This window comes from Rhinolophus ferrumequinum, chromosome 6 (genome assembly GCF_004115265.2).
Source record: "Rhinolophus ferrumequinum isolate MPI-CBG mRhiFer1 chromosome 6, mRhiFer1_v1.p, whole genome shotgun sequence".
Lineage (NCBI taxonomy): Eukaryota > Metazoa > Chordata > Mammalia > Chiroptera > Rhinolophidae > Rhinolophus > Rhinolophus ferrumequinum.
The window spans coordinates 27307084-27334151 of NC_046289.1; the positions used below are offsets into that span (position 1 = coordinate 27307084).

The window sequence follows — 27068 nt, forward strand, 5'->3', positions numbered from 1 at the left end:
CAGGAACTACAGTACAGTTTGTACTCTAAAGGATCACTGCTTCGTTTGAGGACTAGGAGAAAGCAGGAGGGGAACACAGAGGGGTAGCAATAAACAGTGAAGAGAATACCAGGGTTGCCCATGGAAATTGGCAGGGATAAGAAAAAATAATCAGCCTACATTTGACAGAAGAGAAAAATGGAGACGGCCAGCAAGGAGGATGGGGACCAAGCAATGCCAGTTTCCTGGCTCAGACTTCCATACACCTTTTCAAGACCTACTGCCAGCTGGCAATGGGTAGCGAGGAGGGTCCAGGAGGGGGAACATAGGCACCAGAAGGTAGCACAGAGGGTGTCAAAGAGCCCTCAGCTGCTTCCCAGAAAGTCAGGGCTCTGAGCAGCCCTCCCGCTCTCAGGCACCTCCCGTCGGCCACAGTCCAGGCCATGGGCCTGAGAGACCTGGCCAAGTCCTCACCTGGGTAAAGGAGCCATCTTCACCACACTCCGGGACAAACACTGCCTCCTGGGGCTTCTTGGCTTGCTCTAGGGCCTGAGCCCGCTCCAGGCGACACTTGCTCTGGCCAGCGTCTAAAAGAGAAGAGGAGCAAGCATATTTCATACTTCACTTGGATCCCACACAGGAACTATGGAACAAAATGGCTGCCTGGTTGTAGGAACGCTGAGAGAAAACCACTCCGCCTGTGGGGGGGCCCACACACAACCGCTGGCTTTTCCAACGACGCAAGGGCAGTCAGCGGCTAGTGAGTGCCGCTTGGCCTCAACTTCCTCTTTAATGTTACTCTTAGAAAAGTGGGCTGTTGTATTTATACCATGTTCTGCTTATTTTTTTCTCCCAAGTACCCCCACTCCCTCCCAAGGGGAAAAAAAATGTTCCACTTCTATATTTTTTCACTGAGTTTATTCAAAAATGTGAGAACCCAAGGGGCCTCAAAGATGTTTTATAGTTCAAGAACTGCAAGCACTTTCTTTGGAAGACAGAGGCTGTAGGACAGCCTGCTTAGCTTCCCACAATGGCTTTAAGCCATCCAAGGGTCACAAACTCAAATCTTTACAGGGTGTGGGAAAGTGACATAAATTAGAGAAGGGAACTGGGTATGCAAAGAATGGCATTCAGCTTGGGGGCACCATAGGGAGTGCTGAGGATTATGGCAAACTGGAGAACAGTTTCCCCTTTCAAGGAGGTAACTGCTACTCAGCTCTAGCCATGTGTTGCCATGTGGGTGGGAACACAGATTACCAGAGCTTCCAATTTTTTATAAGAAATGCCAAAATCCAGATTTGTGTGTTGAATCTCCCAATTTTTAAATGTTGTCTCAAATGTTCTTAATATTTTTATACATCTAAGCAGACCAAACAAAATATATCTGTTGGCCAATAATTTGGAATCCCTATTCAGGAGCCAGCGATAATGCCTTGCCATTTTAAGCATCTCCATTTACAAAATAAAAATAAACAGCACTAGCCACATAGCAGCACATCTCTCTAAGCCTTAGCCTGGTGGCAGTGTGTGAAAGACAGAAAAATACTCATTCTTTCAGACGCACCAGTCCTCCTCATATTCCCTGGTAGAAAGGATGGGGGACTAGGATAGCACATCAAACAAACAGACTCATTCTGAGCTCCCCCGATGGGGAGTGTAACACACAGGAAGCTGAGGTGCCCAGGTGCCTCTCCTCAGCAGGGCAGAGATGCACACACTCACCTTTGCATCTACCTCGATGTACCACACCCAGGGTCGGGTCTCTGCACTTGGCTCGCTGGTACTCACACATGGACTCATAGGACCTGCCGTCGGAAGCACAGATGGGTTTGGGTTGAGTCCTGGAGCAGTGGAGGTTGCACTGAGGGTCACGGTCACTTATGAGAAACTAGGTTGGAAAGAAGTGAAAAGGTATAGAGGTTACTTTTACAAGACAAATATGGATGAGTCCATGACTTACAATACTGGTTTTCTTGAGCAAGTCCAGAATAAACCTAAGGTTATTAAACCCTAGAAGTGGAAGGGAACTGAGCAGTCACAAAGTCTAACCAAGGAGGATACCTGTACTAAGTAATTCACACGCAGGATCTCATTAATCCTCACAGCAGCCCCATGAAATAGAAACCACCAACTTTGTGGATAAGGAAACTGAAGCCTAGAGTGAGGCAACTTGCCCAAGGTTAAATAGCCGTAAGTGGTGAATCTGAACCAAGATTGGCCAGAAATCAAATCAAAGCTTTCACGACTGGGACACTCAGCCTCTCCATCCGTGCAGATGGTCATGAGTCCTCTATTTTGGTATTTTCCCAAATTAGGAACTCCCTAGCAATTTCTAAATTCCATCTTTGGAAAGTTTTATTTATTATAAAGGAATATTAAGCCCCCAGTCTATTACCCTTTAATATCTGCTCACTGCTTTCTAGCAGAATACAAGTTAAATGGTCTTTATGAGAAAGGGATTTCCCGATTTTAAAAATAACGATAATCTAATACATGGTGATGGAAAAGGAACTGACTCTGGGTGGGGAACATACAATGTGAGATATAGATAATGTATTACAGAATTGTACACCTGAAATCTATGTAACGTTACTAACAATTGTCACCCCAATAATCTTTAATTTAAAAAAAGAGTCACCCTGCGAGGTGTAACAAAAAAAAAATAATAATAAATAAATAAATAACAATAATAATCAGTTTGGAAAATGCTGAGTTATACAGGTTTCCTTACTGCCACACTTCTCAGACTCCTTGGATACACTCTTATGCACTGTGAATCTTCCAGACGTACAGTAAATTAATGATAGCTGCAAATTATTTGCTACTCTTCCCATTGAGCTGTGGAGTCTAATTCCCTCCCCCTTGAATCTGGACTGGTCTCAGTAACTTGCTTGACTAACAAAATGCTATGGAAGTGATGTTTTGGGACTTCTGAGCAAGTTCATACTTTACAGCTTCCTCCCAGGCCTCTTACAACACTCACTCTGGGAAAAACCAACTGCCACCAAAGAAGCCTGACAACCCTGAGACCGCCCAGGTTAGCTGTGAGCAAGCCCAGGTTAGCTTGTGGAGAAACCATGTGAGATGGAAACGCCCAACCAACCCAGATACTGAGACATGTAAGTGAAGCAGCCTTCAGATGAGTCTACCCCAGCTATCATCTGATTGCAACTAACAGAAATGAAAAGAAGGAACTGTGTGAGAACCCCCAAGTGATAACCGCCCAGCTGATCCCAGTCAACTCACAGAAGTGTGACAGATAACAAATGGTTCTTTTAAGTCATTAACTTTTGTGGTAGTTTGTTACACAGGAATGGGTGACCAGATCAAGGGGCATATACGATGCTGCATCTCCCAAACTTATTCGACCATGAACCCCTTTATCAGTGAACCCCTCTTAACAACTATAGAATACAGTTGGAAAACAATAATTGGGCCATACAATCCTTTAGCGTCTGTTGACTGACCCACATTTAAACTGTATGGGCCTTGAGAGCTGGGTCCTCTCTCATCCACCCCCAAACAGCAAAGCTCTGGCACACTTAAGGCTCTTCATCAATGTGGGCTGAGGGAATAGATATCCCACAATAATGCATGGCAGTGTCATGAGAACACATCTGGCCGTCGGTGATGCTAGAGTTGACTGAAGAATCACACCAAGGGTTTAAGGAATCCTCACAGGGTTTAAGGAACATGTGAATACAACCCCCGTTTCATATATATCTGCAGGTCCTCTGTGTGAAGCAAAAAAGAGGAGAACGTGTTGACCCTTTTCCAGAACAGCAGAGGGATGTCCAGAGGCAGTGCCACTCTCATGAAGGGAGCACTGGAAACACACACCCCTACTGGACACATTCGTAGAGTCCAAGCCTGTCCACTACTAAGCAGACTGCCTCCCAGCTGTAAAACCAGTCCCTGCCGCCACCCTGACCTCATGCCTGGGTGCTGGCCGTTCAGCACAGAGAGGAAACAGCCAAGGGCTGACACCACTGCACAGGCCTTGTCAGGATGGACAGCGCAACGTGGCCCTCTCTTCAGATCCCCAGGGTTCCCACCCTCAGGGGTCCAACCTGAGTCCTGTCCAAAGCCCAGAGGGAAATGTCCTGAGAGTGACTCATGACAGAGTCTAGTGTTCTGGGATAAAAATCAATACTACGTAGAGTCACGCCCAGAGGAAGCCCACCACTGCCCAGGCTGCCACACAGGAGGGATGAGCTGACGGGATAGAGGGAAGGGGCAGTGTCACCCACACCTCAGCCCTGCACAGGATCTCTGGCCTCAGCGTCCCTCAGGTTGCCCTTGCTTAAAGTCCTTGAGCGGTATCCTGCTGTCCTTGGAGACCTTCACATGGTCTCCTGGCCTGGCAGACTCCGACCCCGGGGCCCCCTCTCCAGCCTCAGCGCTTACTGCTCTGCCCCCACCTTGCTCGCTGCTAGGCACACTGGCCTGCCTTCCATTTCGCAGATGAGCTACATTTGCTCCCACCTCCAGGCCTTTGGAAACACTGCTCCTTCTCCGTTCCCTTCCATCCCTACTTCAGATTTCAGCTCCCATCATCTCCTTTGGGAGGCTTTCCCTGACTCTCACAGGTGAGAAAGGGGGCCCTCTGGAATAACCTCTCACACTCCACTTTTCTTTCATGGCCCTTCACACAGTTTGTGATGATAAATTGATTTGTGTGATTTGATTAACAATAGAACTCCATGAAGACACAGATAATGTCTCTTCTGCCTGTGAACACATCCCCAGCACCTAGCTGGGCACTTGATTCTTTGTGCAATGATTGCATCTCTGCCACAGCATTTCCCACACAGCATTACCTCAGAACCAGCGGGTGCAATGGGACAGGCCTGGCTTCCCAGGCTCCTGCCACCCTAGGGGATTACTGGGCCTTTTCACCACCCCCAGACTCTGAGCTTTCCTCTTCCCTCCCACATGCAGGTGGGCAGAGGTGGTCCACAGCTTCCTGTCCTAGCTTCACCTCAGAACTTATCGCTGAGGCTGAGAGGTGGGTCTCTCCCACCCCCACCTCAGGTTCCCTGCCTCTACAGCACTCCCAGCCTACAACCAAATGTGCACCAGGGAAAACTTGGGGCCCAAAGGTCCAGCTGAATGAGGCAGGCTGGCAAAGCACTGGCCGAAGGCTTCTGGATAGTTACAGGACACAGGAGGCTGCAAAGAGTAAAGCTAGCCTCTAAAGTGTCTCTTCTTCCTTTGTTATGGCTCCCTCAGATCCATTCCTAATCTGTCTGCCGCCTAGAACTGCAGCCAGACCTGGCTCTGTAATTCTCCCTGATGAGTAGCAGACACCTGGCCAGAGGGTAGGATCAGTGTTCTCACATGCAAGCTTCTGGGCCAATCAGTGGCCTCAAGGCTGTCCAAGAGCAGGTCAAGGTACTACTATTGTCACACCACTCTCTCCTTATCCGTGAAAGTCAGGGCTACTTATGTGAAGTAACACCCTGATTTTTAAGCCCTATGTGTTAGGTTATTTTGCCATGTAAATCAACAGGAGGCAAGGAACAACATGCCCTTTGTTCTCATGATCACACAAGGATCACATCTGTACCTTCTAACACCTGGGAAAACCAAGGAACTCATTTTTGGTGACATAGGGATCCAGTAGCCAGACCTAAAGTCTGAAAAGTAATAATAATAAGAGCTGATAATTATATATCACTTATGACATGTTAACAATTTAATCTTCACAATGACTATGAGAAAAGATGTGTTACGATTCTCAGTTCACACATGAGGAAATTAATGCCCAGAGAAGCTGGGCAACTTCTCCAAGATTAAACAGCATGTGCACGTCCATGCTGGGATTGACACCCATGGCCTGGCTCCGGAGCCATATTTCTAACCACTAAACTACAATGCCTTTCACTACTACAGAGTGATGCTGCAAAGAGAAACTCTGACCCAATTGCAAAATGGATTCACAAAGTCAAAAACTGTTCACCAAGGCCTACTGTGTGCCAGACACCAACTGCTGAAGGTCTAGATAAGACACGCCCGCCCACTTTAAGCCTACTGTGAGAAGCTTCTCAAAGGGGTCGTGTTCACCTAAAAAAAATAATAAAACAGGGATCAAGAAAGTTTCTTTTCAAATTCAAGAAGATTACCCTGTTATCTCCTCGTCAGCTCACAGGGGAAGAGAACTGCAGGCGTCACCATGGCATTGAACTACAGGCCAGAAATTGGATTTGAAATGACCTTGTGTGGGCCAACATAGACACCACAGCGGCAGTGCCAGAGTTCCCCTTAACTAGCGGAACATTCCGTCTACAAACAGACAGGTTAAAGAGCTTCAGAAGAAGCCCCACCTACTCCATCACATGGAGACCCTTCTGGCTTTAGAAGAGCTCCCAAAAGTTCCGTCTAGAAATTACTGGTCCCGGAGACCAAATATAATTTTTTAAAAAGTTCTAAGATGCACAGAGCCATTGCTCAAGATCATTTCAATCATCTGTGATGTCTCATTTTCATCTGTTTTAGGAATCTGTTTGTGATTGTTTTCCCAAATAAGGCCATGAGTTCTATAAAATAGAGCTTTAATACCGTGTTTCACTGAAAATAAGATCTAGCTGGACAATCAGTTCTAATGCATCTTTTGGAACAAAAATTAATATAAGACCTGGTCTGATTTTACTGTAATATAAGACCGAGTCTATAATATAATATAATATAATATAATATAATATAATATAATATAATATAATATAATATAATACCAGGTCTTATATTAGTTTTTGCTCCAAAAGACGCATTAGAGCTGATTGTCCGGCTAGGTCTTATTTTGGGGAAACATAGTAGGATGACCAGGCCCTAACAGGATCACCCAAACTTCCAGGGTCTCAAGGGGATTACTTCGGGTCCACCAACACCACACACAGCTGTCCAGCTGCCCATTCATCTACTTCTGTACTCAACAAGTGACTACTACGGTGATGAGCCCAGCGCTACAGGAGGCATGGGAAGCAGAACACAAGCAGGGTAGCCCTGCCCTCAATGAGCTTTACTCTCGGGTCAAGACAACAAGCAAGCTGGCAGTGGCCATATAGCAAGGGAATGGGATACCGCAGGACCAAGAGAGGATTTAATCCTAGGGACTCTGCAATGTGACCAAGCCACACAGGCCAACAGAACTTTCTGCTGTGATGGACATGTTCTCTATCTGTGCTGTCCAGCATGGTGGCCACCAACCACATGTGGCTACTAAGTACTAACATGGAGCTCACGCAGCTGAGGAACTAAATTTTTAGCTGTATTTCATTTTAGTTAACTTAAATTTGCAGAGCCACATGTGGCTAGCGGCTACTATACTCGAGAGCACAGTCAGAGAGCGGAGGGGTGAGAGGCTCATCCTCACTGGAGTTTCTCTTGGTTGTGCCAAGTTCAGATGGGGTGGACCAAGAGGGAGAGAGAAGCAGCTCCTGAGGATAATCTCCACATGTTGAAACTGGACATGAAATCAGTTCATTCCTTATGGGTCAACAGCAGGACATCCCAGGAGTTCATCACAGTCCACCTGAAGTCACAAAGGCAGACTTTTCCTCTCTTCTGCAGAAGATAGGAGGTACAGGCTAGACGTCCCCAGCACCAGCCTGTGGCCGAGGTCAGTGCTCGCAGCACACAGACAAAGCTCAGAGTCTGAGTCAACCTGCTGGGACCTGCACGCCCCGAGCCACAGAAGTCTGTTATGGGCTTAAGAGCATCTGCTGTTGGTGGAAATTTTTGGTATTGGGCGGGGGCAAGCTGTCTCCCCAGTGAGGCAAATGCTGAACCATTTCCCTCTGGGGAAAACAGTATTTTCATAAAAATCCTCACATACATTCCCTCCCTTCTTCCCAACCAAAAGACAACAAAAACAAAATAATTATGTTAAATATGATTGCGTAATATGGAAACGAAACAAAAGGGGCTGGGACAATTGTGCATTTACAATCTGCTCCCACCCTCTCTCCTTGGGGAGTGAATGATTCCAAAGCAAACACACGACATTTTGTGGTCTGCTCACATTTGCAAAGTAGGACAAGCACTTGAAATACATATAAACAATCCATTCTTCCTACTGGAATAGTAAGCTACCGAAGGGGGGCTGTCTTCACAATAAAAGAGATGGGAGTGAAAGAAATCTATGTTAGATTAACAATCCCTTCTGTCTGACACACACACACACACACACACACACACACACACACACACACACACACGCTGATCCTGGCACTGGAGTCTCCAGCTGAGGAGAATGCAAACCCTGCCACAGCTTTTGCTCAGAGACCACTCCAATACCACACGCTGTGTTAGGTTTGACTGACCGCCAAGTTTCCATGACAATCCAGGGAATAACAGAGGCAGCCTAAGGTTCCATCCGAGAGATGTTTGAGTCTTTTAATATGGAGTTGGTTTCAGTCTTAATTTCCACCTGTTCCATGCTGATTTAACCAATATCTAAAACTCCACACATGCATTTTTCTGGTAAAATGCATATCTGTGCATGTTTCCCAGGTGCAGAAGCAGGGGTAGGAACCATACTAAACAACCAGGGCAGTGACCCATCCCCTGGATTCGGAAGTAAGAGATCCACAATTTGCAGCAGCAAGAGGTTTTCCCCTTTAGGATGTCAGCCTCAATCAGGCCAAAATCAACTAATTTGAGGTTTTTTTTGTTAATAAATTCATGTGTAACACAGTTTCGGGTACTCACTTTAACATTTTTGCTTCACTTATCCATTGCTATAATACAAACCACCCCCACACTTAATGGTTTCAAAAAACGATTTATCATTTCTCTCAAGTCTATGGGTTGGCTGGGCTCAGCTGGAAGCTTCTTCTGTTCCACATGGTACCAGCTGAGGTAACATACTTGGCTGTATTCAGCTGGGAGCTTGGCTGGGGCTAAAACATCTACTGTGACTTCACTCACTGGTGTCTCAGCTGGAATGGCTTAAATTGCTGGGGTTGGCTGGGCCTCTCTCTCCAGCTGGCTTTCCTCTCTTATCCATGATGACTTCATTCAGTCCTTTATCGCTTGCCTAGATGTTTGACGTTTTGCCCCCAATCTTTCTTCCCCATTCCAGTTCAAATTCCATACTGCCACTAAGGTTATCATCCTAAATGGCAAATGCTTTCATGTTTTAAACACCACCATTAGCTTCCTTGAACCTCCAGCTGTGTTGTGTTCATACTTTTATCAAAACCCTTAATATATTGTATTGTCATTTACGTGTTTACTCATCTAGAAAAGACTGTCTTATTCCTCTTTATATACACAGGGCGGAACAGTGCCTGATCTAAAGCAGTTGTTCAATACATGTTTGAAGAATGAATGGGTGAATATCAAATCTTACCTAAAATATATCTTAGATAAGAAGATCCTTTTTCTATCACTTACTGGGAAAAAGAGATATTCTTTGTACAAACACCACCAAAAGCTTAAAGCTCTCAAATACATAAAGTAATGGAAGCAGTTTGTTCCTTTTTCTCCTTTCAAGAAACATCTATTAGATAAGGAAAACCATATATTAAACACAGTATTTTTCCCTTGAATTAAAGGAAAGGGGGGAAAAATCCCTAGGTCATTGAAGAGAATGTACCAGAGTGGCTGAGATAATACCCATATACCACAGCAGATATCCTCACTAAGTCACCATGGCATTCATTCCTAAGGAGGCTGGCCTTAGGCCTTAGGCCGTAGGAGAATCTCCTCACACAACCCTCCAGGAAGCCCTCCCACCACCCTGCAGATAAGTCATGTCGCTGATGAGTCAGGCAGTAATCTGAGATGCCCAGGTTGCTCAGCCTGAAATGGGTATAATTTAACTGTCAATGGGACTAGCACTCTGGTTTTTCTGACAGCTGCCATATGCATGCACCTGAGTAAAAACAACAGCCAGAGGATGAAATCGATTCACTTATAAGTCAGATTTTTCACACCCTGAATTAATTTTTTCACAGAATTCGGGTTGTAAATTATGGTGAGTTTCCGAGGCCCATCCAAAAAAGCCTATTTGGAAGGAATGGGAAGGGGCGTGTGTGTGCCTGTGAGCAGGGGGCAGGCACAGTAATGGTCCCTGATGCCCGAGCCCCCAGCTGTGTAGGTAGAAATCCTTAGCTCCATTGCCCTGTCACACTTTGGCATGTGCTGGCCCTTCTCCCTGAACTGTGCTTCCGCTCATAAATCCCTATTCATCCTTCTAATCTCAGAACAAATGTAGCTTCTTGGGGGCATTTATTTTCCAAGTGGGTCAGGACCCCTATGATGAGCTTCCATACACCCTCTATTTTCCATGGTGGCCTATGTCACACTTGGAATTAAGTGACCAGCTGTTTAATTATGTTTCTTGCCCATCCTCCCCAATAAGCTGTGAGCTCCCTGCAGGCAGGAACCAAGATCGCCTGAGTGCCACACTGCTGGATCTCAGTGCCCAGTAGGGGCCTTGCCCAAAATGAGTGCTCAACAAATATTTATTGATAGAACAAATGAGGAGGAAACTGAGGTTCAGCCAGGTTGAGCTAGTAAGTGGTAGAGCACGCCTTGACATCTGACTCTGAGGGCCCAGATTCTTCCTACTACACCCCATTGCCTCCTTCAGTGCAGGAGATCCAGCGCTGAGCCCCAGAAGCTAGCAGAGGGGGGACGGGGGCTCCGTTGTTAGCTCCGGTGGACAGGAGAGGAGAAGGGCTCTGCAAGCAAAGAGCGCTTTCCTAAGGGAGGGATCCTTTTCTCACCATGTTTGTAGATCAAAGTCCAGCTCAAGTTTTTAGACCTCAAGCACTAAAAAGCATTTCTGAAAGGTAAATGTGCCATTGAAAGGGGGAAAAGCCACTCCTGGAGCCGGTGTCTGGAACAAAAAGTAGAGAGCCACATTCCAGATGTCTAGCTGCAGCTCGGCCTCTTACTCTCCAACCTGGGACTGTCCGCCTCCTGTCACTTGCTTCCCCATCTGCAAAACTGGACTGTGGCCTTTTTCTCTGGGGCCCACGTCTTTGGGAACGAAGAGCAGTTTCCCATTAAAACATCACTCACCCACCCACTATCTAATCCATCATCTGCGTTGAGAACCCACACCCCTGTTTCTGCCAGCGTGCTCTCACCCTTCCCTGACCCCACAGCCACTGCATTTACACAGGTGCAAAGCGGGGCCGGGGAGCAGGGCCGCTTCAGAGTGGGGCTCGTGAAGATGGAGGAGGGCAGATAAGGGAGGTCAAAGGGAAGGGGAGGTCTGTACTACGAGGCTCTGCTCTTCTTCTCTACACCTCCGCTGTCGGGCCTGACAACAGCACGCCCCGATTAAAGGGCTTTTCACGCTGCTGAGGGAAAGCAGACACCCCCTCCAGCTGTTCAGCAGCTGGAACCACTTCTGTTGTTTTAGCCAGGAGAAGCCTGACCTGCATCACCCCACTCCCGCCCCCTCCTCAAGGGAGGAATTTAGTGTTCACCCCACCCCATTCACCCAGCTTCCCTCCTCCACTGTGCCCCCCACAGCTATGGGGATGACTGGTCAGGACCCAGGGGAGAAGGGAGTCTTACACCTGGTGCCATTGTGGGGGAGAGGAAAGGAAGGGAGAGTGAATGGGTTTGACAAAGCAGCTAGGACCCTGTTCTGCAAAGGTAGAGCTTCCAACTCACACAGACCCCGTCCACATCCCCAATTCATGCCCCCAACCAGTCTACTAGAAAGGCAGGTACAGATCAAGTGTGGGTTAGGGCCCAGGTCATCAAATTTCCAAAATATGAAGCATTATTGTAAGTGAAAGGAGCCAGACTCAAAAAGCTACATACTGTATGACTCCATTTAGATGTGACATTCTGGAAAAAGGCAAAACTGCATGGATAGATATCAGGTTAGTGATTGGAGGAGTTGGAGGTATGGGGAAAGGCATGAGAGAATGGGAGTGGTGGAAATATTCTCCGTCTGGATTATGACGGTGGTTATACAACTATATACATTTGTTAAAATTTATAAAAGTATACACCTAAAAGGGTGACTTGTACTGCATGTAAATCATACACCAATAAACAAAAAAGAGAAAAGCATAAAACTAACAGAAAATAATTCTAAAGAATGTTTGTTTTGAAGGGTACATCAGACCTCACAGAGGCCCTCAAAGAGATTTCTAGAGATTTCTCTGCCCACCCTCTTCAATTACCAGGCATCATGCTAGTGCATTGGCGGGGGTGGGGGGGGGGGTTATGAAAATAAACAACAAAGGCTCGGCCCCTAGAAGCTGAGCTCTTTGCAAAGACTGACATGTGCATAGCTAACTCCATAGAGACGACATTTTCAAAACCAGCAACCAGGAAGCAAAGTCTAAGTCACAAATAGACAAAAGGGTAGAACATTTGAACATGGGATGCCAGAAAGTCCAAGATGTGAGGTGGCTAACTTTTAAAAAAAGAGGGGCGGGGGAAGGGAGGAGTGCAGAGGGGAGGCAAGAGGGGAGGGGCAGAAGAAAGGAAAAAGAGGTATCCATTTAGCAAAGAACTCCTGAGCACCTATGATGCCCCGGGGCTATCCCGAGTGCTAGGGAAAGAGCAGCTGACCCCGTGTTCTGTAGGGTCAGAGTGAGAGGTTAATTCAGACTGGGCAGATCCAGGAGAACTTCTCAGAGAAGGGGCCATAAACTGGACCATAAAGTATTTGCACAAGCAGGAAGGGATGTGTGGAGGGCCTTCTAAGCAACAGCAACAGGTACATGGAAGTACGGAAACAAACTAATTTCAAAACACAGTTTAGAAATGACCGTTTCTGGGAGAAATGAGGCTCTCGGGCCAGGCTAAAGGTGAGAGCATGAGATCATGAGGGACTTTGAACATGCCCAACTGTCTTTTTTTTTCTTTTCCTTTAAAAAATTGGAAGCCAGTGGAGGAAGTAAAAGACAAGACCAGACCTGAGCACTAGAAATCTCTAGCAGGGGTATGAAAGACAACAGAGAAAATGATTGGGAGGTTGGTATAGTTGAATATAGCAGGAGGAATGGAGAAAGAAGGGGGGCATTAGGGCCAAGGAAGCGGCTAGGTGAGGCAATTGGACGAGATAAAAGCAGAAAGAATCACACAGCTAGCTCTCTATCGGGAATGGGACTGCTGCCACGCAGGAGATGGTCTGTGCATTCCATCGCAACCCTGCAGGACTGCCACGAGGCTAGGAAGGGAAGGGTGGGATGCCACAGGCATGCATGTAGGCAAGGAAGAAGAATGAAGGACCAATGGGGAGAAAAATGTTTCTTGGAATAAGTGGAGTCCTTCAGCTGAACAACCCGTTAGGTTTTAGCCCTCCTTCATCACCAACAGGGCGTCACGGCTTTCGACCAGAGGCGGAAAGCATTTATTTTTGTTTCCTGCTTGTACTCCCTGTCACTAACAGGCAACAGAACTCACAAAGTGAGGGCATGGAGAAAGTCACTTGCCAGTCCCCCTATCCCTCAAACTCTGCCACCAGTGTAAATAAAAACTCCTCTTACTCCAAATCAAATAAACAGAGTGCTCTCCAGGACCCAGAACCCAGATTTTTTCAATTCTCTCAGCCCACTGGCACTGGGGGAAAAAATAAAGGTTAAGTTGATGGTATTAACAGGGAGGCGCAAAGTGGTTTTGTTTGGGAAGGGGGTGCATCCGAGAAATTGTAGATGTAGACACTCAAATGGGGTGTAAAGCAAAGAGGGCAGGGAAGGTGTTCTTAAGTACCATTTCGATTTAAGCGCCTGGCCCTTCATCCCAATGACACACGCATCTGGTAGTGAGGGTTTGCTAAATCAGCACGATCTCTCCACCTGGCAGGAGCAATCTATTCCTCCAAGACTAGTAGCTCTTTCCAAGATTATCCCAAACTCTCCCACAGACCCCACCCGGCGATATGCTCCAAATTTTCACTGGGTATTACTAAGAACAGAACTATCTAACATGTCACTGAGCATCCTGGCTAGTGGCAATGGGGCCAGATATTATTGCTGCCACCCTGGCTCTGTCCCACCACCACTAGTAGCACTTTATGCCCAGTGACATGTGGCATGTGTTTTATAACTGGGGGAAAGAGCGAGGAGATTGGTCAGGATTGGGGCTAATGAACATGTGGGAGATGACCGAGGAGGGTCTTGATCCAGCTGGGTGCTGTGTGGTGACCAAGCCTCTCTGTCTGGAAGGACAAGGTCTCAACGTAGAATGGTTTTCACAGGAGACATGGTGAGATTCTGGGCAAAGTAAGAGGTGCAGAATCTGAAAACGGTGTTCAAGAGATTCAAGATCACTTTGAGAGCGTCTAGGCACATATACAGCCATTTCCGAGCCTAAGTGACAAAGAGACACAGAAATGAGGCAGGTCTTTTCCCCACCTCTGCACGAAACCCAGCCCTGCTCTGGCAACTAAATCAACAGCTTTGGCAGCAGCTGGAGATAATTCCCTTGGCACAGACTCAGGTGCCAATGAGGTTCCTTTGGACACGGGAAAATGATGACTAGTTCATGGGAATATTTAAAGCACCTCAAAGTAAGAACTAAGGGGGGTTGCTGTCTGAGCAGATGAGTCATTGTAATCTGTAAAGGTAAAAGGGGCATCATTTTGTAATCACAGACAGAAGAGGCTTGGAAATACCAGGTATGAGACTAGACGCTAATGGGAGTACAGGTCCACGGAACAGGCTGTGGGAGTCAAAATGAGCAGCTTCGAACTCAGGAAGAATTTGCAAAGGCCAACTGAAGATCCAGAGATTGATTTTCCAATGGTGACACTGGACATGGTTGTCAGGCTCCACGGTCAGTCAACAAAATGCCTCAGTAACTCATAATGTGGCTGAAATAAAACTAATAACATTGGCGGGGGGCGGGTAGGAGTTTGATAGTCCCTCAATAGAAAGGGCCGGTCAACTGAATCTCTTGAAGAGCTGAGGCATGAGTGTGTTCATTGTATAGACACTTGCGTATGCGTGTACACACACACACTCTTGGAACAGTCCTTAGGAAGTATCTTTTGGGGAGCACAATCATTAGCCCTTGTCCAAGAATCTAGGGTCACAAACATTGGAGAAAGCTGACAGCTAAGTTACTTCAAAACCAATAGCACTTGAAGTCTTTGTTTTCCTTTCCTCATAGATTTCCTCTGCCCTGTCAGATGTAAGTCCTTCGACACCATAATATGTTCCCCAAAGGAGGTGAATGGAGACCCTATTTAGTGAACCAAAGGAAGTCGTGACCAGACACTCCTAGTCCCTCCAACAATGGCCAGTTTTGCCAGGCTGAGTCCCCATGTCCCAGTGTGCTTCCTGCCCCCACTTCTCACACCAATAGCCCTACAGTATCCTGGGTGATGGCAAAGCCTCAGGTTCAGCCACTTAACCTGAAAGACAGACCCATCTTGGCTGAGTCTCCTTTCTCATTTTGCTAGAGCGCCGCCTTCAAGCCCCCATGAGTCCACCATTCGGGATTCTTGGTGCTGCTGCTATAACTTTTCTGACCTCAGAAGATATTTGTCCACTCACATATTTTGCACTGAGTCCTCCAGCCTTTGCCAGTTACTGCTCCCCTTATCAACACAAAGGGGCCCAAAACAGCCTTACCATAGCCCATCTAAGAAAAAAGACTTTCATACACAGTTTAAACATAGCAGGAAGTAGAGGCAGGAATAATTCACCTTCCCAGGCCCTGGGAATTAATTCATGGCTCCATAACAACTAAATGGAGAAACTGGTATACTTTCAATGACATGGGATTATCACGAAGGAAGACATCGTTTTCAAGGCCCATTTTATTTGGGCAAGATACTATGGCACACATACAGGCTCATCGTCCTACCCACTTACACAGCGCAGCAATTTACATTGACAAGGGAGGTAACAGAGGAAGAAACGCTTTATCTGTAGCACTTGAGGAAATCCACTCCCTTACAGCACTAAGCCCTGGGGATGAAAGCTGAGCAAGTACAGACTAAAACAAACAGAAGAGGAAATCCCAGTCTTGCTATGTCATCGAATTATGTTGAGGCGGTGTGTGCTTAAACTGTGTGTTTCCTTTTATTGGGATTTCCACTGTCATCTTGAGATCCTGCTGTACTGCTGGTGGGCTCCAGATCACAAAACACACAGCGTATACATTAACACCCATGGGTGCATGTGCCTGCGTGTGCACACACAAATATACACACGCGCGCGCACACACACACCCCTTGAAAGTCACTTACAGACAAAAGAGAAGAAGAAAGAGTTTGACCCCTGTGGGACTGCCATGTGCCATGTAAAACCTGGTGCTGTCAGACCATCTTGGGCTGAAAATCCCCACTGCGTCGCTTAGACAAGGATTAATTACTGCTGTCCAGAGCCCAGGCTCACGTCTTACTTCACACAAGTGTGAGGCTGTTCTGGGCAGGAGAGAAATCCTGTTGACCAAAACTGGGCCAAGGAAAAGTAAATAGAACCATGTCAAATTCTACAGGCAGGAATGGAAGGTTAGTGGAAAACCAAAGCAAGGCCACTCCTGAGGGAGAGAAAGAATGGTTCTTCATTTTCCAAAGCTTTTAGTTCCTGGACACAGAGAAAGTCTTTCTTTTTAGGATAAAAACCTGCATTTGACTTTTGAGGATCTTTTACTTCTAGTCCAGACATTTATAACCCTTCAGTCCAGATTTCCCTGAAACACTGATTGAGAGGACACTTACCTTTACAGCAGCTCCCACCTGGTAAGCAAACGAGACAGTAGGGGGTTGGCTGAATCTACTCAGGAAAGTTTTCAGGGCATACCCTGCAAGGCTGCGTAATCCGGAGGAATGGGCTTGTCTGGCTTTCTAACGTGAGACAGTTCCCGCTAAGACTTGACACTAAAGACTTTTATTCCAGGCTCCAAAGGGGTTCTCAAGACTTTTTATTGGCCAATGAAATGTTCATAATATAAAGTTAAATTAAAACCAAAGCAGAATATCAAATATATATGTGTACAGAGAGATAGATATACATACATACATGCACACATATAATACATATACTAGTACATATATATATATATATATACACACACACACATATGTATATCTTCCTCCCACACCAGAGAGAGAGAGAGAAAACAAAAGATAGCAGGAAATACACCAAAATATTAATAGTAGTTATCTCTAAATGGTAGGAATATAAATGGGTTGGTTGGTTGGTTTTTTCCTTTGCATTTTTCTTTATTTTCCAAGTTTCCTACAATATGCATGTTTTAAGGGGATTGAGGGTGAAGCACATACAAAACTCCAAATAGATTGACCTAGATCCGCCTCTCAAGCAAAGTTGCCCCCAGAGCTCTACCCCGAACTCTAGTGTCACCTTGAGAACATCGAAGCCTGCGAGCCAATGGCCCCCACACAGCCAGGGACTAGAAGAAGCTTGCCCTGGCTTGAAGTGGGAGGGGCAGGGTGCCAACCCTGGGGATAGTGGTGACCAGGAGTTCTCCTGTTCCTGTGGGCACGCTGCCACCATACAACTAACTGTGCACCTGGTCTCTGGTTGGTGAACAGTTCAGGTTTCAGGTAACAGAACAGCAAAGGCGCTCTTTGGCTCAGGCCTTCCAGGAGAGGTGAATGCTCTGTGGCTTTGGCCCTCAGAAGGCTGGTGCTGTGTGCCTCCCGCTCCCTTCTCCTCCTACCCCTTGGATGTACTTCAGTCACGGCCTCACTGTGGCTGGGTAACAGGAGGGCAAGTAGAAAAAGCCATGAGCCAGTGACAAGATGAGAAGTAGAAAAGCAGATTCGGTCGAATATCTGGAGCGTAAACTGGAGGCTAAAACTAGAGGTTGTCCATGTCTCTCTTTTCTTCCCTTTCTCTACATAAACCTTGACGGCTGCTACCACTACCCACACACCCAGGCAGCATTTCTCAGAAGAATATTCTGTGATTTCTTAAAGATGTTCAAAGACTTGCTAGTACTGCTACAACCTTCCTCAGTTGCCCTTTCGAAACATCTCACTGCTCTCTCGAAATCCTTCCTTAAGTCTACTCTAAATCCCTCATGCTGCAATTTAAGTTTATTTCCTATTGATCAACTCAACAATTATTTCCAGAGGACCCGTTAGAGGCCTGAGCCAGAGCTGCCCTAGGGTATTAAAGAACGTGGTCTGGCTCTTTCCTTCCAGAAGCCAATGCTCTGGTTAAGAAGAAAAGATCCACAAATAAGAAGGAGCCATGCACTGGCTGCCTCATTGCCCGATTGTCAAAAGCAGTGATGGCAAGTGGGGCTATAGAGTCTCAGAGAAGGACAAGTTGAAGCAGCTGAAGTAACTGCACAGAGGGTGTGGGACGTGGGCTGCTCCTTGGAGGGTAAATACAATTTCTGCTCATGGCTGAGAGGAGGAAGAGCGAGCACCTTGAACAGAATGACCGTGCACATGCAGGATACAGAGGAGAGACCAATTTATCTGCAGACTGTCTGTGTGAAGATGGGGTGGGGTCCCTCAGTCCTTCGGGCCAAAAGGAACCCTTGGAGGCTTAGGTAGGAAAGTCACTTCATAAAACTGGTGTTTTTCAGCTGGTTATTCTGGTCACCGTGGGTAGAGGAGACTGAAGGAGAAAGAGAATAAATGCAAAATGTTAAGAGGCACTGGCAGAAATCTAGGTCTGAGGTGTTGACAGGGGCCTGGGCTACGCAGTGGCAGTGGAGATGGAAAGAAAGAATCAATATGGGAGACGGTTTAGAGGAAGATTCTGGAAACAGCTGTCACCATCTTCTGGATCCAGCTTACTTCAGTAAATGTGATGTAATTAGGTCACTTCCTGCAATCCTTGCTCCAGGCCAAGAGCTGCTTCAGGCACTGGGGTGAGTGTCCTTGTGGGGGGACAAGCTTCAGAATGCTCTCGCGCCAACCAGGCTCCTCTTGGGACAGTCTCTCCAGGTCGTCCCTGGAGAGGGAGCTTTTCCAAGGCCCAGCCCTGGAGGCCGGCAGCTCTGACTCCCTGACTCATTCCTGTAGAGTCCCCAGGGCCTTTCTTCACACCTCTGACCCTCCGAACTCCAGCCCAGGGACTTGGGGGCTGGCTCCTACCGAGGAGAAGTGTTTGGAAGTGACTGACCGGGTGGTGCTACTCTGCACCCTGTCGGCTGCCAAAGGGAAAAAGATGTCTTCCCCAAAACCACAGTTTGGTTCAGGCAATTTAAACGAATGTTCCACAAAAAGAGGACTTGGTATCCCCTGACACTCCTCCCAAGAGCACATCCATCTGTCCTCAGAAATGTTTTTGGCACAAGGCAAGTACCACATGGGCCTCACTAGTGGAGTGGCCCAGCAGCACATGGGACCCCCTGTGTGGTCACTCAGTAACCCAGCTGGAGATGTACAGAGACGGACAGGGGCCTATCAAGAGTGTCAATCACAAAGGGTCGAAGGGAGGTGGGCGGCAGAGGCTGGAACAGATCCAGGAATGATCCAGAAGCAAGGCAGCAGAAGCATGTGGGGATGTTGCCGCCCAATCTCTGAGATGGACTGGAGGGTGGAGCTGGTCTTCCAAGGGCTAAGACACCCCCTGGCACCCCCCCCCCACCTCCTTAGGGGAGGACCACTGTGGGCGTGAAGCTGAGCAAGTCCTCATTGAGTTCTGCACCAGACCTTACTTGACCCTCCAGAAGAGAGACTGTCTCCAGCCTGGCCCAGACACCAGGAAGAGGTTTCCTTGTAAGTAAGCTTCTCTCCTCTTTCATCAGCCTGTGGCCCCGGGGCCTGCCTCCTTTCATGTCCACACTGAGAAATAAGCCCCAAGGCATCTGGCCAAACTCCCAATTACTAAGAAGTACCACCTGTGTTTAATTCAGAACCAAGCACTCTTTATTGACTTGTACTTTTCCCCTGGAGAGTTCATCCTCCCCCCCCACTGCCCGCCTCTGTGGGGGCTCAAATTTTTAAAGAAGCCTCCAAGATTCAATACCCTGTGTCAAGGCTTAACTCTCAAATGGCTTCCAAAACATCTCTTTAGAACATACACCCCAACATCCTGGAAAACACTCAGTTTCTCATGAATCTCTGTGGCCAGTGTAGAGCAATATTTAAGACCATGGCCTTCAGAATCAGACAAACCAGGTTTTCAAATCCCAGGTTCACCACTTACTTGCTATGTGACCTTGGACAAGTCACTTAACCTCTCTGAGCCTCAGCGTCCTCATCTGTAAAATAAGAACAATGCCCGTTCCATGGATTTGTCATGAGGACTAGCAAGGCAATGAATATAAAGCACTTTAGCACAATGCCTGGCACACTGCAAACACTCAATAAATGGTTGTTATGTTTATTGGGACCACGCTACAGCCCTCAAACCAAAATTGGATGGGGGAGGCCCAGGGAGCAGAGAATGAAAGAGAAAGACTCAGCACGTGGGATGGCTCCAGCTGGCTGCTACCTCTTTCTCCTCTAACAGGTCAACGTAGAGACACCAGAAACCTTGGGTGTGGTGGATACTGGCCTCAAGAAGGTCTCTTGCTGAACAGCTTGTGAGTTTGTCTCTTCTGGGATGCTCCAGTCTGTTCAAAGACACCTTCCCTAGAGATCCAGGTGCTCTAGATCTAGGTACCCTGGGTTGCCACTCCAGGGTAGAGAGACTTCCAGATAGTCGTTCCCTCTCCAGAAAGATTTCTGTCCACATCAAATGTCTCAGCACCCGCATCATCTAACACTTGGGGGCGTCAAGAGGTATGCTTCCTCACCCACTCTTAGCAAATGTGTGATAAAGGTAGAAAATGAGAGGTTTCCTCCTACCGTTTCCCTGAGCCCTGCTCCCTCTCCTGCCAGCCCCCTCTCATTCTCAAGCAATGGCAAAGCCCGTCCTGTCTAGTATTTGTGGGTCCCAGCACACACACAGAAAGTGCTCAGATGTTGATGGCTTCCCATACCAACCATAAGCATAGGAAGCATCGATATGCATGATTTAACTATTTAGGCTCTGAAGATACATAATGTTAGTAACTCTACCCAGACAGGCTAGATTTTTCTCCCAAATTGTTATGTGAGGTGGGTTCTGGTTTCACTTTCACTCTACAGGCCCCAGGCAGCAGAAAAAGGGCCTACTGAAGAGCACCCCCAAGTAGGGCACCTAGGAAACCCAAGGCACATAGCCACACTACATGCACCAAGGATCAGAAGGATCCAGAGCCGGAGCCACACTGGAGTTTGCAAATCCAGCTACAAAGCTGTCTGGACTGGGCTGGACCCTCACCACGGGCTGGCTCTGGCTCTGGCCTCAAACACACTGAGCCTGCATAAACAAACAGGGGATTACGCTGAGCCAGGCTGCAAAGAGACTGCATTTTTGCTTTCTGAAAAAGTTGCGATTTGCCAAGAAAAACTATCTCTGATACAGACGAGGCAAATCTGAAAATAAATCAGAGCTGCACACGGGCACAGCACAGCCGGGAAAGCCTGCCTGCTTCCTGGAGGAGGAGGCCAAGCAGAGGTCAGCCCAACCTCCTGCCCCCTAACCTGGGTGCCAGCTGCAAACATCCACGATATACATAGCCTCCTCCAGGCCTTGCACAAGTCTCTTCTCCAATATGGGCCTCAGGTCTGAAGTTTCCTGGATTTACTCAAGGCAGCTCTTCTCTTTGGCAGGAATCCCACTGCATCAAGCCCAGGGGTCCTCCTTACCCTCCTTGCCCAGTTCCTTGTCACCCTCTCTTCTCCGTGCTGACCCCCACCTGTTTATTCCCCTTCTAGTTCCCTCAAGGGCTCTCTCTTAGCTTCACATTCACGACAGATGGGAACTCTGCTTGATTACCCCTGGCCAAAGTAGCTTGGGAAGTCCTGCCAAGTACTTGGTTCAAATGTGGGCAGGGAAGAAGGACCAGACGCATCCAGATCCACTCCAGAAAGCCAGAGAATGCTGGAGAGTGGCCTCACCCCAAGCAATCCTGCACCTCCTCTGAGGGTTTCCAGCCTGGGTGAGAGGTTTCTTCCTACCGTTTCCCTGAGCCCTGTTCCCTCTCCTGCCAGCCCCCTCTCATTCTCAAGCAATGGCAAAGCCCGTCCTGTCTAGTATTTGTGGGTCCCAGCACACACACAGAAAGTGCTCAGATGTTGATGGCTTCCCAAACCAATCCCCAGGCCTGGACCTTCTGAAGCCTCCTTGGATGTATAATACTGAAACCACTGGTGGTCAGCCAGCACTTTACAAAGCACGTTCTGCAATGTATTATCTCAATTGGTCATGTGAAATAAATGCATGCATTCAATCCCTAGCTCTAGTTTGTGGCCTTGGACATGCTATGGAAGGTATCTGTGCCTCAGTTCTCACAGCTGTAAAATGGGCCTGATAACAGAAGCACTGCCTATGGACGTTGTAAGCAAAGTGAAGTACAAGTGAAGACTTGTGAAGAACGTAGACTCATGCCTGGCACAGACCGAGTTGTCAGTGAATGTGTTGCCAGTGTTGTCATCATCATAACAACGTTCAGATTCTCACAGAAACTTGTGAGCCATCCTGTGCAGAGACAACTGAGATCCAATGAGGTCAAAGTCATCACGTCAAAAGTGATAGAACACAGCTTTTCGTGAGGTCTTCTTACTTCCACATACTTTCCACCATTCAACATCCAAGAATGGTTATTTGGTGCCAATGTACCATTCTGCCCCTGTGAGGAGCAGAGTGTGAAGAGAAGAAACTGGTTTGGGAGCAATTTGACAGGATTGGTCAGAGGTGCTGGCTGGGGAACAGAAGCAGGACCAGCTGCCTCTGAAGAAAAGGCCATTTGATCCTGTGCAGACCTCTAGGCCTGGAGGCCAGGAGAGGCAGATACAACAAGAGAAGGAATCTGAATCTCTCCTGCACCCACAGCCCACCCCTTGAGCCCTGTTTTCTCCACTTTCCCTTCCTTGTGCTCTCAAAGTTACCAGGACCAGCAGTCTGTCCTGCCCCACGCCTGACCCAAAGCTTGAAGCAGGGAGGATGGGTTCAGTCTTCTCTGGCCCCTGGCATCAAACACTAAGACCCAACCTGCTGTCTGTTGGGGAGCGACGGGTCCCAGCACTGAGCATTCTCCTTCCAAAACTTCTCCTCAGAACACAGTTCAGAGGCCTGACTGCCTGAAACTCGTTGCTGCCCTAAGACGCTCCCATCAGGAAAATCCTGCCTCTTATTCTTCAAAGTTATCATCCAAAAGAACATAGTCCATTTGTGTTTGTTCCCTGGACATGCAACTTCCAGACTTCGTCAGGGTTTTGGTAACACCAAGTCAGGAGATGGAAAAAAAATTGTAAAGCCTGTGATATTAACCAGCTCCACAGGTCTCAGGGCCACATGGTTACTCAGATGAGCCCCTCATGAGGAGGTGAGCAAGTCCCTGGGGAGGTGTGTCTTCAGTTGGGAAGAGCCAGGAGCACCACTTCGGTGTGTGCTCAGATTTTTCCAGATTTGTCTTTTTTTCCTGGTGGTCTGAGGTATAAGCAGGAAACTGGGTCTCATTTCCTGCTCTGTTTATTTTGATAAGAAGAAATTTGGAAAAAGAACAACTTCTAACCTACAATGAACTTTCTAGATAAAGCTGCCTGACCTTCAACAGGCCTCTGAAGATACCAGAGAGCTGGCAGCCCTCGCGTCTCTTTGTTCACATCTCCTCCCAGTGTTCCGTCACTCAGTCAACACATATTTGACCCTACTACGTGCCCAGCCCTTTCTTAGCACTGAGGACACGGCCCCGGGCAAGATACACAGGCCCTGCTGTCGTGGGCTTCCCATCTCCGTGTGCGGAGCAGACAAGCACACAAGTAAACGGACAAACCATTTCAGACAGTAATTTGTATTCTGAAAAAAATAAAAGAGTGATGGCACAGCAAGTGACTAAATCATGTGGTCAAGGAAAGATTGTGAAGGGGAGAGCATTTGATTACAGGCTTGAATGTCAATCATGGCTCCTCCCCTCAAGAGCCTCTCAGTCCAGTGGAGAAGACGCACTAGCATGAGAATCACGTCCTGCCTTACCTATCTTACCACATCCTACCTGATGCAGGAGACGGGAGAGGGTCCGGGAGGGGGCAAAGGTCAGATTATGGAGGACTCAACACAGGCCAGGGGGAGAGTTTGAATTGCATCTTAAGTGCCATGAGAAGGCACTGAAGAGTTTTACACGAGGGGATGATATGATTTGCTATACATTTTTTTTTTTTTAAGATTCACCCCTAATGAGAAAATGAACAGCCCATTAAAAAGTGAGCCAAAGACCTTAACAGACATCTCACTAAAGGAGATATGCAGATGGCAAATAAGCACATGAAAAGATACTCCATATGTCGTTAGGGAAATGCAAATCAAAACAACAATGACATACCACTACATGCTTATTAAAATGGCCAAAATTTGGAACACTGGTCACACCAAATGCTGACGAGGACATGGATGGTGCAAGAGGAACCCTTATTCATGGCTGGTGGGGATGCAAAATGGTGCAGCCATTTTGGAAGACAGTTTGGTGGCTTCTTACAGAACTAAACATACTCTTACCGAGCAATCTGGCAATTGCACTCCTTGGTATTTACCCATAGGAGATGAAAACTTATGTTCATACAAAAACCTGAACACAGATGTTTATAGCAGTTTGATTCATAATTGCCAAATTTTGGAAGCAACCAAGATGTCCTTCAGTAGGTGGATGTATAAATAAACTGGCACCTCCAGACAATGGAATATCATTCAATACTAGAACACAACTTTCAATGAGGTCTTCTTACTCTATTAGGGCATGAAAAGACATAGAGGAACCTTAAATGCATATTACTAAGTGAAAGAATCAAATCTGAAAAGGCTATATATGGTAAGATTCCAATTATATTAAATTCTGGAAAAAGGCAAAACTAAAGAAATGGTAAACAGATCAGTCGGGTAGAGGTGGGGAATGAACAGACAGAGCACAGAGGATTTTTAGGGCAATAAAAATACTCCATATGATGATGGATAAATGTGATTATACATTTGTCCAAACCCACAGATTGTACAAGACCAAGATTGAACCATAACATAAACTCTGGACTTTGAGAGAGAATGATGTGTCAATGTAGGTTCATCAATAATAACAAATGTACCCCTCTGACGGGGACGTTGATAATGGGGGAAGCTGTGCATGTGTGGGGCGAAGGGGTATATGGGAAATCTCTATGCCTTCCTATTAATTTTGCTGCAAACCTGAAAAGAAAAAAAAAAAAAAAGAGATTCACCCCAGCTGCTGTGTGAAGAAGACAAGAAGCAGAAAGATCAATACTGAAGTTGTTGAGATTATTCAGGCAGTTGAGAGTAGGATGGTATAAGGAGAGAGAGAGAACTCAATGCAGATTGGATATAGTTTGCAGGTAGACTCAACAGATTTACTGATGGACCCGATGTGGGTGGTTGAGGGGAAAAAAAGAACCAAGAGTGATCTCTAGATTTTTGGCTTGAGCAAATGGATGAGAGGTAGTGCCCTTTACTGGGATAGGGAAGTCTGGGGAGGACTAAGTTTGCAAGGGAAGAGCCACTTACCGCTTGTTAAGTTATAAATGCTAACTGGACATCACGAGTAGCTGCTGTTGGCCCCCCACCCAGATCCTCTATTCAGGCTGCTGCATCCTTCCAATTGCTGAAGGTACTGCAGATCTTCTCTACAGAACTGCCTCGATGAAGGCAGCCACCCCGCCAGGGGACACCAGGTAAGTTATATGTCCCATAGATCAGGCCAAGGCCAGACATTACCTGGCACCACATCCTTTCTGCCCCCCCCCCAGCTTCATTGAGGTACGATTGACAAATAAAAATTGTATATATTGATGGTGTAGATGCCTGATCACTGCACTGTACACCTGAAGCTGAAGCTGCATAATAATGAATGTCAACTATAATTATATATATATATGTGTATGTATATGTATATACAGTCACAAGAAGTGGAGTACAGCATAAGGAATAAAGACAGTGGAAATGTAACGGCTGTATGCGATGTCAGAGGGGTAACAGATTGGCGGAGGGCGGTTATCACTTTGTGAGGAGTATAAATGTCTATTACATTTTTCGTACACGTGAAACTAGTAATAATAAAAAAATTGTATACATTTAAGCTCTACAACATGATTTGATGTACATGTACATTGTGAAATGATTACTATAATCAAGCTACTTTACACATCCATCACCTCACACACTTACCTTTTCTGTGTGCGGTGAGAACTCTTAAAATCTACTCTTAGCAACTTTCAAGGATACAATACATTAACTATAGTCACCATGCTGCACATTAGATCCTCAGAACTTATTCCGGCTGTAACTGGAAGTCTGTACCCTTTGACCAACACGTCCCCATTTCCTCCACCCCCAGCCCCTGGAAACCACCCTTCTTCTCTCTGGTTCTATGAGTTTGACTCTTTTAGATTCCACAGATAAGGCACCGCATCTTTGGTGAGCCTCTTCCCCCGTCCTATCCTGCTTCCCTTACTCCCTTTGCCCCAAGAGCATGCCCTCAATAAACCCCATGCTCCAGAATCCCCGTCTCAGCCTCTGTCAGCAACCAGGGAACCCAACCAAGACAACAGAAAGATGTCCAACAAAGGTGAAGATGCCCAATAGGCAGTTCTCAGAAGAGTCTAGCGGTAAGGGCTAGAGATGTAAATGTGAGAGTCACTAGGGCATAGATGAGAAGTCACGGGACTCATTCATCTGGAGGAATGAATACAGCTGGAGATCGAGGGTCCAGGACCACGGCATGGGGCAAATCCCACGCTGGAAGGGGGTAAGTGGGAAGAGGCAGCCAAGAAGACAGAAGGAAAACCCAGGGAGATCAAAGGAGAGCCAGGAAGTCACTTGTTCCTTCCAGTCTATAACAGTAGCCCCATGCACTTCTACCACTCCAGCCCCCATCTGCGCCTGGGCTCTAGAACCAATGAGAGGAAACTCATGTGTGCATGAAAATGGTTCGCTGCATTTACTCAAACATTTGTTGAGTCCTACGGTGAGCCAGGTAGCGAGGTGATGTGGAGTATTTATGGAAAAGATGGTCCAGATCTTGACCCAGGAGCTCACCTAGGAGAGGAGAGGGTTAGCAGGTGAACCAAGCTAAGTGTGACAACCGATGGGAAGCAGAAAGCCAGAGGTCAAGTTCTGTTGGTTTTCAGTTATCTCCTCTGCTCA

The 27068-nt window shown here is 47.0% G+C and overlaps 1 protein-coding gene across 8 annotated transcripts in view; it reads right to left on the reverse strand.

Annotated features, from left to right (window-relative positions):
• SMOC1 (SPARC related modular calcium binding 1) overlaps nt 1-27068 on the reverse strand; it is a 140745-nt gene that overhangs the window by 75013 nt on the left and 38664 nt on the right. For all 8 annotated transcript variants that reach the window (XM_033107274.1, XM_033107273.1, XM_033107270.1 and 5 more), the window contains exons 2-3: nt 1702-1867; nt 454-566 (exon numbers count right to left, since the gene is read on the reverse strand). In XM_033107274.1, the coding sequence (XP_032963165.1) occupies nt 454-566; nt 1702-1867 (279 nt within the window). The remainder of the gene's footprint in view (nt 1-453; nt 567-1701; nt 1868-27068) is intronic.